The sequence below is a fragment of the Fusarium flagelliforme genome, assembly GCF_020744385.1.
Source record: "Fusarium flagelliforme strain FIESC 12 MPI-CAGE-AA-0113 chromosome Unknown B0J16scaffold_8, whole genome shotgun sequence".
NCBI classification, from domain to species: domain Eukaryota; kingdom Fungi; phylum Ascomycota; class Sordariomycetes; order Hypocreales; family Nectriaceae; genus Fusarium; species Fusarium flagelliforme.
In genome coordinates this window covers 2539836-2555288 of record NW_025763510.1, presented here as the reverse complement: position 1 = coordinate 2555288, position 15453 = coordinate 2539836, and the positions used below count along the sequence as shown (strand labels likewise).

The 15453-nt window shown below is 48.8% G+C and overlaps 6 protein-coding genes across 6 annotated transcripts; 5 read left to right on the top strand and 1 right to left on the bottom strand.

The window, feature by feature from the left end:
* The first annotated feature begins 474 nt into the window (after window positions 1-474).
* Window positions 475-2233, top strand: B0J16DRAFT_294454 (uncharacterized protein). Its single transcript, XM_046124390.1, has 2 exons — window positions 475-678; window positions 723-2233. Exons 1-2 carry the CDS (start codon window positions 582-584, stop codon window positions 2159-2161), a joined length of 1536 nt encoding a protein of 511 aa, XP_045978311.1. The 5' UTR covers window positions 475-581; the 3' UTR covers window positions 2162-2233.
* A 1235-nt stretch (window positions 2234-3468) lies between these two features.
* On the top strand, window positions 3469-4326 carry B0J16DRAFT_358975 (S-adenosyl-L-methionine-dependent methyltransferase; the record flags this gene model as incomplete). The annotated part of the gene is made up of 1 exon (XM_046129616.1): window positions 3469-4326. The coding sequence occupies one exon, from the start codon at window positions 3469-3471 to the stop codon at window positions 4324-4326; it is 858 nt and encodes a 285-aa protein (XP_045978310.1).
* Window positions 4327-4450: 124 nt separating this feature from the next.
* B0J16DRAFT_276393 (Alpha/Beta hydrolase protein) lies at window positions 4451-6299 on the bottom strand (the record flags this gene model as incomplete). The annotated part of the gene is made up of 3 exons (XM_046123743.1): window positions 4451-4737; window positions 4790-4926; window positions 5233-6299. 3 exons carry the CDS (start codon window positions 6297-6299, stop codon window positions 4451-4453), a joined length of 1491 nt encoding a protein of 496 aa, XP_045978309.1.
* Window positions 6300-7445: 1146 nt separating this feature from the next.
* Window positions 7446-8702, top strand: B0J16DRAFT_351166 (uncharacterized protein). Its single transcript, XM_046129150.1, has one exon. The coding sequence runs from the start codon at window positions 7462-7464 to the stop codon at window positions 8626-8628; it is 1167 nt and encodes a 388-aa protein (XP_045978308.1). The 5' UTR covers window positions 7446-7461; the 3' UTR covers window positions 8629-8702.
* Window positions 8703-12342: 3640 nt separating this feature from the next.
* B0J16DRAFT_406339 (uncharacterized protein) lies at window positions 12343-13342 on the top strand (the record flags this gene model as incomplete). The annotated part of the gene is made up of 3 exons (XM_046132959.1): window positions 12343-12378; window positions 12486-12591; window positions 12699-13342. The coding sequence occupies 3 exons, from the start codon at window positions 12343-12345 to the stop codon at window positions 13340-13342; spliced, it is 786 nt and encodes a 261-aa protein (XP_045978307.1).
* A 408-nt stretch (window positions 13343-13750) lies between these two features.
* On the top strand, window positions 13751-14815 carry B0J16DRAFT_389848 (uncharacterized protein; the record flags this gene model as incomplete). Its single annotated transcript, XM_046131839.1, has 1 exon — window positions 13751-14815. The coding sequence occupies one exon, from the start codon at window positions 13751-13753 to the stop codon at window positions 14813-14815; it is 1065 nt and encodes a 354-aa protein (XP_045978306.1).
* Window positions 14816-15453: the final 638 nt, after the last annotated feature.

Sequence of the window (15453 nt, the reverse complement as noted above, 5' to 3'; positions counted from 1 at the left end):
CAATAATTGCGACTCGAAAATAAGACAAGCTTTGCCGGAAGCTATCATAAATATCCGGATTGTACAAAAACAGGAAAACAGAACGCCCATGTCGATATCTTTCCTATTCCTCCAAGACATGCTTCACTAAGTCAGACAACGCAGAAACTCAATTCCGTATGCCTGCCACTCAAATCGTTGAATCTCTTATCTATTGATGCAGTCCAAGACAAGGCTAGCTGGAAAGCCTTAACCCGCATAGTTGATCGACGGTGGCGCCTCAGCTGAACCGGGAACTGCCTAGCGTCCCGTTCGATTAGTTTAGATGGTTGGGCAAGGTCTTTCAGCTTTGACCTCGGCAATTGGCAGATCGGTGAGGGATGATGTATGCATGCAGCTGTGCTCTGTTCTCAATGGACGGTTCAGAAACACTGCTTATCAATACCTCTTGTTGGCTTTATGCCTTTAGGAATGCGTCTCAAAATAACTTGAATAGTGAGTTCTAACTGGTATAAATATTCCTTGGATTCCTCGTTGTCCTTCATCTTCATTCTACTCACAATAATTCTATACAATAATACTATCATACCAATATCTACATCATGGCAGGTTTTCAACAAAACAACTGGTCAGCCTTGACCCACGCTCTCTCGGAGGATCAGATCCTCTTTCCGGGAACAGAGGCCTACTCCAAAGCCAGTACGTCGTATTTACCTCTTACCGTTTCATTACTAACAAGTCAGTCTTCATCGGAAACCTGAACTACCGCTTCACCAACCCCGCCGTCGTCGTCCAAGCCCGCTCCATCGAGGACGTCCAATCAACCATCACCTTTGCCAACCAGAACAATGTCAAACTCACCGTCAAGGGCGGCCATGGCTGGATGGGATACTCCCTCAACAATGGCGGTGTGGTTCTTGACATGAGCCTCATGAACGACTGTCACATTGACACTGCCGCCAGGACTATCCAGATGCAAGGTGGAGCTGTGTGGAGTGACGTCTATGATGAGCTAGACGATAAGTGTGACGTTGTCATCAGTGCGATGTGCGGAAGCGTTGGTGTCAGTGGCTTCACGCTCGGTGGTGGTATCAGCCCTCTTTCAAGAAGTTATGGTCTTGGCTGTGACAGTGTTCTTGAAATGACAGTTGTCACTGCTGAGGGCGATGTCATCACCGTGTCCAAGGACGATCAAGATGAGAAGAAGCGCGATCTCTTCTGGGCGCTTTGTGGTGGCGGTGGTGGTAACTTTGGTGTTACCGTCTCGCTGACCTCCAGGTTGCACAAGTTGAGAGATGAAGCTGGCAAAGTTGTTTCTGGTGAGCTCACATGGAACCTTCCCCAGCAGCAGAAAGCCTTTGATGAGGCGATGAAGACTTTCAACTCCAGCAACTGTCCTGCTGAGCTGACTATCAATGGTGTCTGGTCTCATGCCGAGAACAAGCAGTTCACTGCTGGTATGAAGGTCGTGTACAACGGCAACATGGAGCAAGCTCAACACGCCCTCAAGTCTATCTTGGCGCACGAGCCTGTTGAGAACAGTCTTGAAGAGATAAACTGGACCGATGTCAGCGAGAGCGACGAGGGTTGGGTCGCGGACAGCAAGGTCTACCACCACCACGCATCCTTCATTCTCCCCGAAGGTGCCATCACACCGGAGCTCACTTCCATGGTTAACAGCGTCATGAAGGAAGCTGCTACCGCCGTCGGCATCACTAATGAGAACAAGCGCAACTCACCCAAGTGCAGCTTCAAATGGAACCACATCGGCGCTCAAACCTCTGAAGTCCCCTCCACCGACACGGCCTTCTACTGGCGTGACGGACATTACGTCGCGAGCATGAACATTCAATGGACAGACGCGTCAAAGCGCGAGTCCATCTTGAACTTCATCGCCAAGTGTCAGGATCAACTTCTTCCTTTCGCTATCGAGAAGAAGGCTGCCTACGTTAACTACATTGACGGTGCGGTCAGCAATTGGGAGGAGGCGTACTATGGCGAAAACTACACTCGTCTCCAGAAGGTCAAGACGGAGTGGGATTCTAAGAATTTCTTTAGTAACGATCAGTCTATCAAGCCGATTGAGAAGACGATTACGAGAAAGATGGTGGTGGGCGTTTGCAAGATGGCGCAGGTTAGCCAGGTTCGACAGGAGATTACCACATTGCCAGTCGCTGTCTAGGCTTAGTGTAGTGTGAGATAGTTCTAGCACAAATAATTCAAATCTAGTCACATTGATGATATCTCTGCGGTTAACCTTATTCCATTAGTTGATGTGTTTATGTTGTCAGCAACCAGGGCGGGGAGCATATAATCACCGATCCAGTCGCAGATCGTCAGTTGCTCAACTTGTTTCCCAACAATATTGTGTCAACTTTGTCTACTAAAAGATGACTGGCTGCAGATGCCCAACTGTTCCAAGTGGTAGCTAGTAAAGTTAGAGTTCGTATCGGAAAGCTACATAGTTAGCTGCAGAACAGTCTCAGAGCGGGGATTAATGTTTGGCCATAGCATACGACAGTGGAAAGCGTAAGATTCAGCTATAGTTAGTTTCACATCTCACCCATGAATTTTGAGACTGTAATGCCCTATATAAGGTGGAATCCGTTCCTCATCAAATTCAAAATCAAACCATTCCATCACATCGTCGATCTCACCAAAGACAACACGCAAACATATGCTTTTTCGAATCCTGCCATGATGTTAAACTCATCAACGTCCACATCCTGGTCGCCATAGTAAAGAACGCTGAGGGCAAATGGACTGAAAGTAAAATCGATTAACGATGGAATTATTGGCAATGAAGACGGTGAACTTGTCTGGGGGGGTGAGAGTATGTTTCACGAGCTTTCAGCAATGACAGTTTATTGACATACCAGATTTCTCCCAGTCGGCGCACGCTGTCAAGCTTGAGGGATCAGTTCTTGCCGCGGAGCTAAGCATGAGTGATGGAGGATATAGTGAAAGACAGCAGATTGACCTCAACGAGCGCATTTCCAATGAGAATGGCGTCCTTATCTTTGTTGACTGAGAGCATACTTCCTGCCGACAACGCTACTTGGATTGTCTTTGTCATCAAATTTACAATTATTATGAGACTTAATCAGAAGAAGATTGCAGGACAGTTTGACATGGATTGTTGATTAATATATACGTAGAAAGCTCCAGTCCTCGATTCCGTTTTCTAATGGCGGCGCAGGCTGTGTACCATTATTCCTGGCGATGGCGGCATTCGCCTATTCATTCTGTGACTGCCTACAATTGGTGATATTGATTGGCTATTCGTCGACTTACAAGTCACATCTGACAGCTCCCACAGCATTACTACTCAGAGCTTACTCAGACCAATGCTTATACACTCATCCGACTCACCAACCAGAACACGTTTACGGTGACATTTCGGAGACAATTCCAGTATAATAATACGGTCTCGGACAGCTCTTGTGTGCCAATGACCACAAACTCGGTCGAACAGAATACAGCTACATCATGAATGCACCAGAGTCCGACAACCCATATGTCCCCAAACAAGCTCTCAAACCTACACCAGCTCTCTATGGCGAGCTCGTAGGCGACGGCATGGAACGGCTGGCCGCTGCTTCTATCTCATACATCGACCTCCCGTCATCAGAAGTCATCTTCCACGATGTCGGTTGTGGTTTAGGTGCAGCGACTGCAGCTATTGCTGCCACCTCCAACGATAGCAACACCAAGATCATCGGAAGTGACATTGATGATAACGTCCTTGATCTTTATCGTCAAGGAATCTCCAAGAACCACTGGCCGGCTGAAGTTGTAAAGGCAGATGCTACAGCTCTTGACTTTCCGGGTGAGACGTTTACTCACGCCATCGGCAACGCTTTGTTATTCGTCCTTCCAAACGACGGCATTGATGCCATAAAAGAAATTCGCCGCACCCTCAAGCCAGACGGTATTGCAATATTCAATTCATGGGCGTACACTCCAACCCTCCCCGCCATTATCACCGCATGCGAAAAGACCCGTCCAGCAGGAACACCTCTTCCACGCCAAGGACTAGAGAAGTGGGAAGATGCCAACTTCCTTCGCCAGGTCACTACTCAAGGTGGCTTCTCGTCGAAGAATGTTAAGATGGAAAAGAGGGATGTTTTTGTGACGATTGGTGAGCTGAAGCATTTCGCGACTATGCTTTGGAGCTTCATCGGTGGAACGTCTAGTGTGGGTTGGTTGGAGTCTGATGAAGAGAATTGGGATGATGCTGTTGAGACTGTTGCCGAGGTGCTGCAGAAGAGCGAAGGGTTTAAGAAGCTTGAGGATGGAAAGAATGTGGTTATGTTTAAGGCAAACATTGCAATTGCGACGAAGTAAATAAACGGTCGTTCAGCAAACCCGACCGACATGCTTCATTCATTACTCAACTCACAACCCACAGTCATTAAAGTCAATTCAATCAAGTATCATTCATTAAACTTCATTATGGCTCCTAACATCATTAAGACTTATCCGCAGATCGATCCTTGGTGAAACCACCAGTATCACGTCGAATCTCCTCCTTGCCCTGGGTACCACCACGACCACCAGGCTTTCCAGTAACAGAGTTGGGAATATCGTGTCCAGTAGCACTGATAACTTCTCCGACGCCTGACTCACGGCCTTCATGCTCGTTGAGAGCGTTGTCGGCTGCGTTGGCGAGGTTTGTGGCGCCGAGACCGTCGTCATTCTTTTGGGAGGGGTGGGGCTTGGAGGGGATTGTGTTCATCTTTCCTGCGTCGCCGGGGACTATATTACTCTGTCAGTAACTGACTGTAGAGAGGGAAGCGATGGATCATACTGGATGTGCCATCCTTAGCCATATCGAAGAGATCGCCGCCTTGCTTAGCACCGGACATGATGATGGTATGTAGTTGATTTGGGTATGTAGAGATGGATAGATTGTTGTATGAGAAAAGAAGAGAGCTTTGAAATGGTCTGGAAGAATACTATTTATGTTCGTCATTCTATCAGGGTATACATGATGTCATGAAACTTCATAGTTGGAGGGCTTGGTAGTGACGTCAAAAATATCCATCACTGACGCATTGATATTGGAGAATCCACTTATCGCCATCGTGATGCCAAGAGAATCAATTGCAAAACCATCTATCTATAACAAAAAGAATGATCTAAAAAAAGGAAATGAAAAGGAAAATCCAGTGATTGACTGGTCGTGTTCGTCTTGTCTTGTCTTGTTGTGTTGTCGTGCGGTTGATTCATCATGTTGTCCATCAACCCGACCGGGCCAAAAGCTTCTCAAGCTCATCCTTCCACAGCTCCGCCTTGATATAACTATCATGTCCAGTAGTCTCATTACTCGCCGGCAAAATAACAGCCTGGCCATATCCATCCTTCATACTCGCAACACCATCCTCCAAGAACTTGAGCTCAGGGGGGTTCATCCAGTCATCAGCGGTATCAACAGCGGTGAGCGGAACACGGATCTTCTTGAGTCCATCCTTAGGATCATAAGTCACCGACGCATTCCAAGCATACAACTGATCATTCGCGTCAAAGTCTTCGACTCTTGGGAAAATGTACTCGTCGACGAATTTGTCCATGGCTTCGCGTGTGGGAAAGTTGCGTTGGTAGTATGCTGGTGATGAAAGCATGGTGAGTTGGATCAAAAGAGACCCGCCAAGACCGGCGATGGGTTGGGTGGTATAATTCCCGGCTTCGTATGCTGGGTCGAGGCTGATGAGTTCCGTGATGAATTTGCGGAAGAGTCGATTATGACCGGCGATTTCGACGGGTGATGAGGCGATTGGCATGAGCGCGTCGGAAAAGCCAGGGTATTCAGCGCCCTCCATCCAGATGTGCATTCCACCCATCGAAACACCAAGAGTCAATCTCGTGCGATTGAGTCCAAAGTGCTCAGTAAACAGTTGGTGGTCCGCGCGAACCATATCAGAGTACTGATACTTGGGAAACTCAGCCTTCAAACCACTATTACTTGGTTTACTCGAGTTTCCATGACCAATGCCATCGCGCATAATAATAAAGTACTTTTCCGCATCGAGAAGTTGACCCTTGTTGAAGAGTACAGCAGCGAAGTCGTCGCTGAAAAATTGTTCGCTGGAGAGGGTTGTTGAATGGAGGATGACTACTGCGTTGTTGGACCCGTCTTCATTGACTTTGAGTTTACCCAGGGTTTGGTAATGGATCTCAAGATCGGGAAGGGTTTCGCCCGAGTCAAATTTGAAGTTTTCGATGTTGTAGAAGCCATGCTTGGGCTTGGGCCAAGATGTTTTGGCTGATATGAGTGGGGTGAGGATGAGTGACAAGGTGATCTTGGATAAGAACTTCATCTTTGCAATTGGTGACGATTGAGAGCAAGTTGATATTGTAGTGTGATGATGAGATTGATTGTTGTTTGATGTTTCTTTTTGAGAGAATTCTACGTGACTTATATACATGTTTCAACTCTCTACTCTGATCGCATTTTGTGTGTGTTCATTATAAGGCTCAGCTCTATTGACTTCGGAGTCGCATTCAAAGCGATTACTCCAACGCCATTCCCAGTATGCAACGAAGGTGGGTAACGGAAGAAATGTTCTCTAAGACTTAGGCCACAGAAATAACGTAGTCTAAATGCTTGGCTAAATCGTCATAAGGTGACCAGACTATTTCGTCTCTTATGCTTTCGGTGATTAATTGTTCTGGCACCCTGAGGGCAGCCTGCTCACAGATTAAGCGAGTGCGATGTGGAGTCGGCTAGTGAGGTGAAAGTCCAATGGTGGACCCATGTCATCTTCAAGTCCGTAGGGCTGTAGGGTCAGCTCCAACGGTCTTCATGCAGGACAACGCAAGTTGCTGACGAGGACAAGTAGGCTTAGATTTATGGTTAAATTAATGACGATTACATCGCTTCTTAATAGATTGACTGGATGGGAGGTTGATTGTTGGGTGAATTTGCCAAAATTGATCGTTTATACGAACGTGTAGGGTATGCGATTACGACACCCAAGACATTCGGGGAAAACAAATACTGGTAAGGTGAAGGAAGACCTGAACTCGATACTTGATCATTGATATCAAGGCTCTGACTTCTACCTTATCTAGCTTATCCTTTGCAAAATCTGTCCAGTTCAGAGCGGAATCCTATGGCAGTGAACTGACACTAGGGAAAACTCAACATACAATGACCCTATGCTCGAATATCCACCACGTCCATTTGCTCCAAACTGTATCGTCCATAAGAAGAAAAAGACATCCAAAAATGGAAATAATCTATCACGATGAGACAGGTCCTTTCTTCCAACGTTTTTTAAAAGCAGATGCTTCAAAGTATTGACGTCAGAAAATGAGGCGGTGCAATGAAAGCCTGAAAAGCATCTTGATCCACCGTCTCACTTCTGTGCTTACGTGCATGACTCATTCACGACCGTGAGTCATCATTGGCTGCTTTAAAAGAAACCATCCTCAATCGCTTCAGTTAATATCGTCAAAGACACAATCAATACCGCAACTATGTGTATGCATGACCACAAGGAGAGCGCGAGTTTAGACCCGTCGTCTAAGGATCTTGAACCATTCCCATGGCACATCGGAGTTTTTGACGCTCACAACCATATCGGCGAACGCGTTCACTCTATATCAGACCTCCCAACCATGAAATCCCGGAGTTTGGCAATTATGGCGACAAGAACACAAGACCAGCCGCTGATTGAAGCAATTGTCAAGCAGCATGGCGTCAAAGGCCCAGAGTGCTTTTCGGAAGATAAAACGACTATTATTGCGGGCTATGGAAGACATCCGTGGTTCTCACATCAACTCTACGATGATAGTGTCGACAATCCTACTTACGTCCCATCCGATGATATTGAAGAATTCAAGGGACGGCATTACAAAGCAGTTCTTTCACCACCACCCGAGGATCCAGCTTGGTGGCACCAGGAGCCCATACCGATAGCGCTTTCAACATTTATCGCAGAAACAAGAAATCGACTGTTGCAAGATCCATTCGCCATGGTTGGTGAGATTGGTCTCGATAAGCCATTCAGACTGCCGATGCATTGGCCCGAACCAAGACCAGAGAGAGATCCCGCACGGACAGATGGCGGACGCGAAAGAAGACCACTGAGTCCATATCGCATTACCATCTCTCATCAAAAAGCTGTGTTCATGGCACATCTAAAACTTGCTGGTGAGCTTCAGAGACCTGTCAGTGTGCACGGCGTCCAAGTTCATGGTCTTTTATACGATGCGTTGAACGAATGCTGGAAAGGCCATGAACTCAAGGGCCGTCGGTCAAGAGATAAAGAGAAGAAAGCAAACCCCAACACAAACGACGAGGATGTACCAAAGCCGTATCCTCCCAGGATCTGTCTTCACTCATTTAGCGGCAAATCAGACGCCATAAAACAATATCTAAAACCATCTATCCCAGCCAAGATCTTCTTCTCCTTCTCGAAGGCGAATAATCTGTCTTTTGGAGCAAGAGAGAAGACAGAGGATGCCGTGAAGGCAGTGCCGGATAACCGGATTTTGGTGGAGAGTGATCTTCATACCGCTGGAGGGAGGATGGATAGTGAACTTGAAGAGATCTATCGCGCGATATGTGAGGTCAAGGGATGGGGGTTAGAAGAGGGTGTTAAGCAGATAGCGGACAACTACAAGGAATTCGTTTTCGGGTAGAAGCTTGGAGAGCTGGAGTGATCTTGAAGCTACCGCCGGATTTAGTTCCCAATTTAATTTCTAAGCAGTAGAACTCCAATGCTTACAAGAGAGCCTTTTCTCCCTTGTCTTGTCTTATCATCAAGTTTGGGTTGAGCGTAAAGCGCACTGTTTGCTTGCTTCCATCCGGTCTTTCCCCCTCCATCTTCCACCAACACCCAGAAAACGACTAGAGTCATCGTAACGGCCGGCACAACAGCTACCTGGATATCGTACGGGTACATTAACCAGAACAGTGGGTGAGATGCCCAGCTACACTTGAAAGCCGTAAAAGATCCACCGGTCTCCCCAAGGCTATGCATCACGGACCACACTGCCAGCATAAGCCATGGACTTGCACCCGAGTTCACTACCGTAAATTCTATGAAGATCAAGTCGGGACTTCTACCACTTCCGGCACTCCCCAAAGACAGAATCGGATTGAATACCTCTCACCTCATCTGCATTTCGATCAGTAATTCCTTGCCCCTTCGTCATCATCCCGTAGTAAAGTCGCTACCCACTTCGTCTCGCCCGGCAACGAGGCTCCTTCTCTCCAACAGCTTTGGTGACCTCGTACCACCTCACGTCACATCACTGTGTCACCACGCCGTCACGTCTTGTGCAACCGTCTCGGCATCCTCCTCAACGACTTTGCCCCACCTTGACGCGCCTCAGCTCCTTCCGTCCAACCGTTTCATCGCGCTCTCAAAACGCCGTCTGCCAGACCGATTCGACTGTCGCTCGCCGAGTAAAATGTGATTCCGGATGATCTTTGTCTGCTTCCCCAGGCCTACCCGTATGACACGAAGACTCAGACGTATGTTTGACATTCTAGCCTACCGATCTGGGTAGGTGCTGTGGTCGTGATTCTGATGATTGATGACGGGAGTCGCCATAATCGAGGTGCTATCAAGTGACTACCTACCTTCCCACTTCAAAGAAATGCTGCCGCAAGCTTGATGCTCCTGCCTTTGAAAAGAAATTTCGTCATCATTGAGGGGTGATGAAGACGTGATCGCGCTCCTTCTCCAGTCTGCGGTGGTGTACGCGGCTGTTGCCTTCTGACGGCAGTGCTGGCCACTCCTTCAACACAACCCACCCGCTGCCTGAGGTCCCCGAACTCAGACAAAAAAACACCGCGTCTCACACTCCCAGTCGTCTCCGCTTCCAACCTTCAACCGCATCCATTTCGTTTTGTCAACCGCCATATCTGCGGATCACTTATCGCCTTGGCATCCGCCCGTTTACCTTTTCTTTTGCCTCCTATCTGGCACTTCCCAGCCCGAGTCGTCCGTGTTTTCAAGCACGCGAGCATGGTGATTTCGCTGACACGGTCCTCTGTGACCTGCAGCAGTACAAGCAGCTGAGCCCCGCATCCTGTCACTAACTAGACAAGCTTTTTGAGACAGCTAACAAGGTCGTGGACTCTGATGATACTGACGAGTCCCTGCTGGAGAGTACCTTTCAGGACTTCCACGCAGAAAATACAGACACATTACGCTGAGAACGACCGCAAGACCCCATCTCAGAAGAACGAGAGTCCCCCGTCCCAGAAGATCGACAGTGTCGAAGCCGAGATACAAGCCACGAAGCAATGATACAACTAGACGAGATATGATGAAGACAGGTTGAAGACATCCCAAAAACTCCTTTTGCTATCAACAAAGGACTTTGACTGGCTGAGCTTCCAAGCCGCCGTCATCGAACAAGATACGAGAACGCGAAGACGGACGAGACGAGGCGAGATACCCATCGAGGCGTACCGAGATTTATACCCACTCGTGATACGAATGGAAGCCCGACGTCGATCGATTATGCAAGAAGCAAGACGAGACGAGAAGAGAACAAGAAGTTGGATCAAGAGGAAGCGGTACAGGGCTGAAGGATGGAGAATGAACAGCCAACGTGACCTACCTACGGCACGAGTGAGCTTGTTGCCGGTCCCTGCTGTGTCTTCGGGCGTCCCTGCTGTGTCTTCGGGCCAGGAGTTGCTGTGCATCATATTCCAACTGACGGTCTCTCGCTTTCCTTCGGGTTAGGGGTTTCTGCGCATCAGTTATTGAGATGAGATGGGATGAGAAGACATGGGATAAGAGGATATGAGATGGGGGGAAGAATGAACAGGCACGATGACCTACCTACGGCTCGGTGACCTAGTTGAACAAGCAGATGTGGTCTACCTATGGCACGTTTACGATTGTCGCCGGAACACTGTGCCACCTGTGCCAGAGCTACTGAGCGTTACTTCATTGGGATGGGACGAGACGACATGAGATGAGAAGAAGACTGAACAGCCACTGCGACCTACCTGCGGCGCAGATGTGCTTGTTGCCGGATCACTGTGCTACCTATGCCAGAGTTACCGAGCGTTACTTTATTTCGATGGGGTGCGATGAGTGGAAGGGTGAATAATGAACAGCCAACGCGACCTACCCAAGAGGCGGTTGAGCTTGTTGCAAGAGGGGGAAGGGCGACGAAGTCGGACTCTCACAACCTCCACGTGGTGTCGCCCGGGGACCTGGTCCGCTGGACTCCAGGCAATGTGAGAGACGCACATAGCGGTTTGTTGCCTCGTTTCAAAATGGCTCCATCCGGTGAGGAGGCCTTGCTGACGCTTCTTGCAGATTGCCTGCCTTTCCTCCCGTCCCGCCCACCGCGGTGACTTGATCTCTCCCACTGCTGCAAATCCGTCTTTCCACCTCGACTGTCCAATCACAATGACCACCGCTCCCGAACGCCAGGACAACGTCTTTGCCTTCGACCCTCCAGCTGCTTCAGCGCCCGAATCCGGCTCCTAACCTCGACAGCTCAGCTCGGTCACCCTACTGCCGCATCGATCTTTCACCTACCACCTACCACCTGAGCCTCGCCTCTGCAGCTGTCCTGGTCTGGTCGACCTGGAGTCGTTTCTCCCCCATTCTAGATCTTGCCTGTTCCGATACCCTCACATGGTTAGTATGCCCTCCACACAAGAGCTCTTTGGCTACCGCACCTCATCTTCTACAACTTGAACGTCAGACGCTGACAGAACCCACTGTCCATAGACCCTCTGCAACCCATACGCCTCTAGCCACGGTCGATGGAATTGGAACCCGAACCTCCATGATGGAATGGGTCGGCTAGATCAGAGTTTGCTGTGATGGAGTGATTGATTGGGAGCCGAAGAAATAGGCATCAAAATGCAGATTCCTTGGCGACCTTCATCTTCTCCAAGGGCATGTTGTGTCAAGGTTCCAGGAATCTCGCTCGGTAGACAGAATACAGAGTTAAGCTCAACGAATACAACTTTGCATTATCATGCCCCCGATGCCTGCACGAGAAAGTCGAGCCATGTGGGTCATGTCGTAGTCTGCAGTCTCAAAACAATACCATCGCAACAATGCTTGTTCGAAACCTTCTTACAAACTTTCTGGCAAACGCATTTTATTGGCTGTTTATAAATAGTAATCAACCTCCCGTGCCTCAGCAAGTTTCGGCCACTGACTTTCCGTACTCGCAGGCGCTGACGCTGTTTTCAACGCCGCTCATTCGAGTCAAAGCCCAACTTTCGTTACTTCGCTTATCGTTGGCCTCGACGCCGACTCGCCTTCTCAACTACACTCGGCAGATTCCAGCCCATCACATGGCCACCTCCACCTTCCACCCTTTCGCCCGACTACCGGTGGAACTCCGACTACAAATCTGGGAATCGGCATGTTTTCCATCCACCCCATCGGAGCGCTGCGTACAGTATGTCACCGTCAAAGACCGACGGGTGGTCTCGTTACCCTGCCATTGGCATCAATCCCAGGAAGGAACATCCCTGGAACACAACAACAAATCTGCGTATCTGATAGATGGTGGCCTTTGGAGAGCTTGTAAAGACTCCAGGAAGGTCGTCGCCCGACACTCGTAACACCGACCCTTCTCCAAATTATCGGCGGACTGGGCTGGGGAAGAGGAGTGTGTTCACCCTGCACTCATCGATACGTGTAAAGGGAAAGAAGAATGTTGTATGGTTGTCCACCCCGCCACGGACATCTTTTGCATCCAGGTGAACAATTGGATAGTTCTGCAACAAGACTTCCACGACATCGAGTTGGAGATGTCACTCATCCGGATCAAGATATGTTTTATGCCGTCGTTATTGGAAACGCTCTCTGTCAGTAATATTGCCCTTGAGTTCAATGAGAGCTGGCTTGATGATCTTCCAGGCACCGTTAGTCATGCGAAAAGGGAGAATTCTGCCCAGGGGTACTTTGCGTATCTGTATTCCAAGTCTTCCAGGAAAGGATTGAGCTTCGATGGACTATGGATTATCGACAAGGAGGCTTTCTGGTTTGACAAAGACTCTCAAGACCATGATACGGTGTATCGGGACTTCGACGCCGAGTATGTCGAGGTTCAATGGTCCGATGCCGTTCACTATGAGACTGAAGATGCGTCGGTTAATGCATCCCACTTTATGATGGAAATTGGTGCGTGGATGGTGGACCATCAGCCCTATCACATTCATCCAGAGCCTGAAGAGGTATTTCGGCTCCTTGTTCGTCGAGATAATGAGGCGCAGGATCCTAGGATAGGGCGCGACCCGCGCGAGGTCTCGCACTGCACCTGGGGCTGGTACTTTCATGACTTAAAGGATTTAGATGACGATTTGGACGACGGCCTGGATGAGGGTACTGATACGTATATGGACTGTTGGGAATTTTGAAAGGACAGAGGGTTGCGCGCGGGACTGCATGGAGGAAGCAAAGCATGCCGTAGAATATCATACAGCTTGAAGTCGCTGTGGTAGGGACGGACCGCTTTCTGAACTTGGACCCTAATTAGGTTGTATTGCTCATTTACATTCCATGTCCTTTTTTTCCTTGATCTTGATCTTCGCAGTTAATCCCTTCTTACCAGGCCACTGGAATGAGAGGGCACGATACAGTTTCGACAACCTTCAGTCAGTTTGTCACTTTTCGTGTGAACGAAACCTTTTTGTAAACTTTACGTTGATACTCGGTTATAAATACGACTTGAATTCCGTCAATGACCGAGCTTGGTCATCTCGCATACCCTTGCACTCGACGTCAACTTGGCTTCTGAACCATTCTCACCAAACACCACCCTCTAAATGGCTTCAGCCGTCTTCCATCGCTTCACCCGCTTGCCGGCGGAACTGCGGTTGCAAATATGGGAAGCAGCCTGTCAACCGGTACCAACATTTTCGAACCGTGGCCTACACTACTTGGCCGCTGAAGGTGGTCTGATCGTCGCAATGCCTGACAACTGGTCTCAATCCCCTGGTACTGGCGATAGCAGCCGATCTGCCTTCTTAATTGATGGTGGCCTTTGGAGGGCCTGTAAGGAGTCAAGAGAGGCTATCGCCAAACACACACGCTTTTATAATTGGGCCAGGGTCCATGAACAAGCGATCGCCATTGATCCTTTGGACAACTGTCGCGGGGACTGGGCTGGAGGAGACAATTCCACGCACCCAGCATTCATTGAGACTTGCGAGGGTGAAGAACAGTGTCGTGTGCTTGTCTATCCCCACAGGGATATTTTTTGTATCCAGGTCGATGATTGGAAATCTTTGCAACGAGGAATCTTTGATTCAGACTTAGAGATGACATTCGTTCATTCCAATAGTCACTGTGTTCCGCCGCGCATCGTTGTCGCGAATATCGCCGTCAAGTTTGATGACAGCTGGCTTGAGAATATTCCGAACTGTCTTTCCCGCCTCCAGGGCGAAATTTCTGCGCGCGGCTTTTTTGGGTCTCTGCTTCTTGAATATCACCGGAACCTAGGTTATCTTGACGCGCTATGGATCATCGATAAGGACGCTTGGTGGTATGACACGCTGTCTCAGGACCATGACACAGTGTATCGGGACGGCGACGAGGAATATGTCGAGGTTGACTGGTCCCATATTGTGCACTTCAGACCGTCGGCTAGCACATTTATGAAGAAGATCGATGGCTTCCTGATAGACTATCCTGGATTGGGGGGGTTAAACTATCCTAGCAATCTGCGCCCTAGAGACGTATTCAGGCTTCTTGTTCGTCGAGATCATGGGGAAAATAGTCGATTTAATAGTCCCCTAGGTCAACTGTACCCTACGGAAGAGTTTGTTTACGCTGGTGATCTGGATCGTAAGGACGGCGGCAGCGAGGATGGGGATGAGGATGGGGAATAGTGGGAACCAAAGATTCAGTTTGGGACTCCAAGGTGCTTTTAGATACATCCGCGAGAATAATTTACCTTGTGTATGGAAGTGGCGACATTGTACGCTGAATTTGTACTTGATTGAATCATGGTGCTCCAGCTTTGCATGCATATTCATTTCATCTTTTGTTATACATGGTCATATTTACCAATTGTTCTTTATTTTCTATTCCACCCGCCCAGTGGGCACCGCATACGTCCAACAACATTCAGGCATTTTCGCCTTGGTGCCGAAGTTGGTTATGATTTTCTACAACTGTAAGGGCTTGTAGCATCAGCCGCAGTGGCGCATTTGTGGCGACCAGTAGGCGCGGTAAGAGAAGGAACGGGACCCAACCTTCCTCGAGTGGTTTCACGGGGCGAAAGAGAACCTTCCAGATGATTCCACAGGTGGATAAGGCATACTCCTCGTGACTCTGATGCACAAGAAGAAAGCCTCCTACACCTCAGCTTCTTATTATCCCCACTGGCCTCGACGAGTTGGACAACAAGAACGCCTCGGTGGCCTGCTGCCTGCTGCCTTCTGCCTGGGTTTTTCGATTTCCACTTCGCGCTCCCAACTTCAACACGCTCCGCCATTACCACGCCTCGATTTATTTCACGGCACAA

What these genes read in the sequence shown, in the direction of transcription:
- B0J16DRAFT_351166 (XM_046129150.1), top strand. Translation starts at nt 7,462, where the DNA reads ATGTGTATGCATGACCACAAGGAGAGCGCGAGTTTAGACCCGTCGTCT.
- B0J16DRAFT_294454 (XM_046124390.1), top strand. Translation starts at nt 582, where the DNA reads ATGGCAGGTTTTCAACAAAACAACTGGTCAGCCTTGACCCACGCTCTC. An exon ending in AGAGGCCTACTCCAAAGCCA is followed by an intron (nt 679 to 722) that starts GTACGTCGTATT and finishes CTAACAAGTCAG; the next exon opens with TCTTCATCGGAAACCTGAAC.